Source organism: Cornus florida, unplaced genomic scaffold (assembly GCF_030987335.1).
Source record: "Cornus florida cultivar Cherokee Brave unplaced genomic scaffold, ASM3098733v1 CherokeeBrave_3.0.0_Hap2_Chr04, whole genome shotgun sequence".
Taxonomy (NCBI): domain Eukaryota; kingdom Viridiplantae; phylum Streptophyta; class Magnoliopsida; order Cornales; family Cornaceae; genus Cornus; species Cornus florida.
This window is the reverse complement of record NW_026775574.1, coordinates 41016646-41020037: the sequence shown is the minus strand read 5'-3', so window position 1 is coordinate 41020037 and position 3392 is coordinate 41016646. Positions and strand designations below refer to the sequence as shown.

Here is a 3392-nt window from a genome sequence, read left to right as displayed (position 1 = left end):
ACGACATTTGCTACTCCAATGCGGTTCACAAATTTATTAAGTAAGTCAAACATCTTTTCACCATCCTTTGAAAAAGAAGAAGTATCTATCGATTCAATAAACATGGTTCCCCTTGGACTATTTACTAGGAAATTAAGCAATGTTCTCCCTCTCTTGTCTGTCCACCCATCTGCCATTAATGAGTATCCAAATTTTAACCACTCCTCTCTATAGTCATTCATCGAAGCGTTGGTATTTTCCAATTCCTTCCTAAGCAAAGGAACTCTCACCTCATGATAACTAGGTGGTTTCATGCCAGGACCATATTGTCCAAATGCTTCAACAACCTCGGCAAAGCTATCATACTTAACAACATTGAATGCAATTCCTGCATCATGCATCCACCTTGCAAAAGTAGCACACGCTCTTCCTCTCAACTCTTTATTGCATACATCATTAATGGTTGTCTGTTTTCCCCCCTCCTTTCTTTTTGTACCACAATTTCCGGTCTGGGAGTGAAATATAAATCAATCGGTGCCTTTTGCTTTTGCCTCTTTGAGGAATTGACACTAGCACTACCTGCACTAGCTACCCTTTTTCCCCAATTGGTAACTTCCACAACGTCATCCTCATCCTCTCCATCAATGAAATTAATGTCATCATTAGGTAACAAATTCATTTGATCTTTTTCTTCCTTTTTCTTACTCATGTACTCTTTGATTTCTTCTCTAACACTAGATAGGCATCTTGTGCATGCACTCACATTTCTATACCCTCCAGCTAAGTGTTGCTTAGCCCGATAAATATCTCCTTTTGTAACTTTTGCACAAAAGTTACAAGTGACGGCATTTGTATCATTTGGATTCTCCAAATGTGAGTAATTCCATGCCGGATCCTTTCTTGAACCATCACTAGGCATCTTTTAAAGTACAAACTACATTCAAATTCAAGATAACAAAATAATAGCATCATGTAATCAGTGTCTGCAACTCTAACAAAAAAAAATACAGAGCTTCAAAGCAATATTACCATTTCAATTTTTAAAAAAAAAAATATAGAGCTTTGACAAAATGCAAAATGCAAAAAGCAGAATATTATATCCTGCAAAAAGCAAAAAAACATCTATTTGTCTATGACTCCATGTTGATGCAGAAAGCAGAAAGCAGTGTTGATGCAGAAAGCAGAATATTATTTATTAATATATAGAAATTATTTCGATCTCAACTTTTATATATATATATTTAAATTGTAATTCAACTACACAACTATGAAAAAAAAAAACCATCTGAATATTGCAATTTGATTGAATTTATTTAATTTTTAGTGATTCAATAATTTCAATGAACACTTGAATTTTATAAATTGATATATGTAGTGAAGCACTTATATTCTCTAGTCAACCAGTTTTTCTCAATGACTGCAATTTTTTTTTTGGTAAGAAAAATATGGTAATATGGTAAGAAAAATAATGTTAAGAAAAATAATGTCAAAACATATAACAAAACTAATATGGTAAGAAAAATAATGTTCAATTGATTTATAATTTTTTAAAATTTGTTTGGCTACAAACACGTGTGCGGTGCCATCAATATATCTATTAAATGTGTCCTTATGAAATACAAAGCAAAAGTCCAAAGGCATACACAATTACACACCCAAAACTGGGAACCAAAAAAGAGAGAGAAAAGAAGAGAGAGAAAAGAAGAGAGAGAAAAGAAAAAAATTCTGCCGAGACTCGAGAGAGCCGAGCGAAGAAGAAGCAAAGAAGAAGAAGAAAAGAATAAGAATTTTGCCGAGACTCGAGAGAGCCTAGAGCCGAGAGAAGAAGAAGAAAAGAAGAAAAGAAGAAGAAGAGAGAGAAAAAGATGCCAAGAGAAGAAGAAGAGAGAGAAGAAGGAGAGAAGAAGAAGAGAAGAAGAACATACCGTGAGTCGGCAAATCCGGCAAATCCGAGATTGCTTGGCCTTCACGTTCGCTGCGGTTCGCAAGCCCTAGCCTCAGTCTCTTTCCTTTTGCTATTTTGGTTTTCTTTTCTTTTCTTTTTGTTTTGTAAGTTTGGTAAAGTAATAATAATCAAATAGTTACCAAAAATAATAATAATAAACAATAGCAAACAAAAATAATAACAAACAAGCAAAAAAAAAAAAAACCTATTTGAAGCAGGCGCGCCTTTTATGCGCCTGTGGCCTTGGGCCTTTGTAGCAGAGGTGCGTGTCCACTTAAAGCCAATCGCCTTAAGTCCTTAAAGGCGACATGATGGCCACCTTGCACCTGAGGGGCATGCCTTCGACGCCTTCGACAACTATGATGTCTCCTCAGACCATAAAAAAGAAACAACTATGTATCCTCAGACCATTTCTGAATAGGTGGTGCCAAACTCGCAACACCCTCACTGAGGTCGAACCACCTTGCCAAACCCGACACCTCCCGAATGGGCAATGTCACCTTAGACCATTCCCGAATGGGTGGTGCCGAACTCGCAATGCCCTCATTGCAATCGGACCACCCTGGCTCTGATACCAAGAAGAAATACAATATAGAAGAAAGAGGAGAAATATATAAAAGGTTTGAATGAGACAAATTACTCATTCACAGCTCTAGTATTTATAGATTAAAAGAGCACATGCTCATATTACGAGAAAGGAAATTAAAACAAATCTAAATCAAATCACAGCATATTATATACCATATTCTATGGCATATTTTATAACATAATCAAATATCTACTAATATGGTAAGTCATTTCATAAATCGTGACTATCATATCTGCTAATAATATACCTAGTGTTTCATGTTTTTATAACTTTGGAGGCTAAAAAAGATTAGAGTGTTTGGAGTTCGAATCACATTTGGAAACTACTACTCTGCAGAACCCAGTCTAGTGAGATTCAAGTAATCTTCTGATTGATCAAACTCCCTTGTCCTAGTTCTTTTAGGATTTTTGAAATGGAAACAATGTATTGAATTATATCACACTTTTATAGATCAGAACATGCAAGTTTGTTGGGGGAATATCACATGAGTGATTTAAGTCCTGATAGAATATTGATAGGAATGATTTATGGGATTGATTTTAGGAAACCTCCATCAAAGTATTTTCCATATTTATCACTTTTATTCTTTCACCTATATATAGGGGTGTCATTGTAAAGAAAATTAAGACAAAATATAATGAAAGAGTTACAGCCCTTTGGGCTTTGTATGCCATAATTTTTTTTTAAAAAAAGTAAGCCATGGATGTAGGTCGTAGTGGCCAAACCACGTTATATTCTTGTGTTGCTGATGTTCAATTTTTATTTTTCTTAACATGGTATCAGAGGAGGTTTATCATACCCTACTATAGACTCATTTCATTCTCCTCTATCTAGCTTGAATTTTGTGATCAAATTTACTCATCTTGGATCTTTGGATCT

General features: G+C 35.0%; 1 protein-coding gene across 1 annotated transcript; it reads right to left on the bottom strand.

Moving 5' to 3' along the window:
- Positions 1-289: 289 nt before the first annotated feature.
- On the bottom strand, positions 290-898 carry LOC132304927 (uncharacterized). The gene is made up of 2 exons (XM_059802626.1): positions 476-898; positions 290-367 (listed from the first exon to the last, which is right to left on the bottom strand). Exons 1-2 carry the CDS (start codon positions 896-898, stop codon positions 290-292), a joined length of 501 nt encoding a protein of 166 aa, XP_059658609.1.
- Positions 899-3392: the final 2494 nt, after the last annotated feature.

What these genes read in the sequence shown, in the direction of transcription:
- LOC132304927 (XM_059802626.1), bottom strand. Translation starts at nt 898, where the DNA reads ATGCCTAGTGATGGTTCAAGAAAGGATCCGGCATGGAATTACTCACAT. An exon ending in CTCCCAGACCGGAAATTGTG is followed by an intron (nt 368 to 475) that starts GTACAAAAAGAA and finishes TGCATGATGCAG; the next exon opens with GAATTGCATTCAATGTTGTT.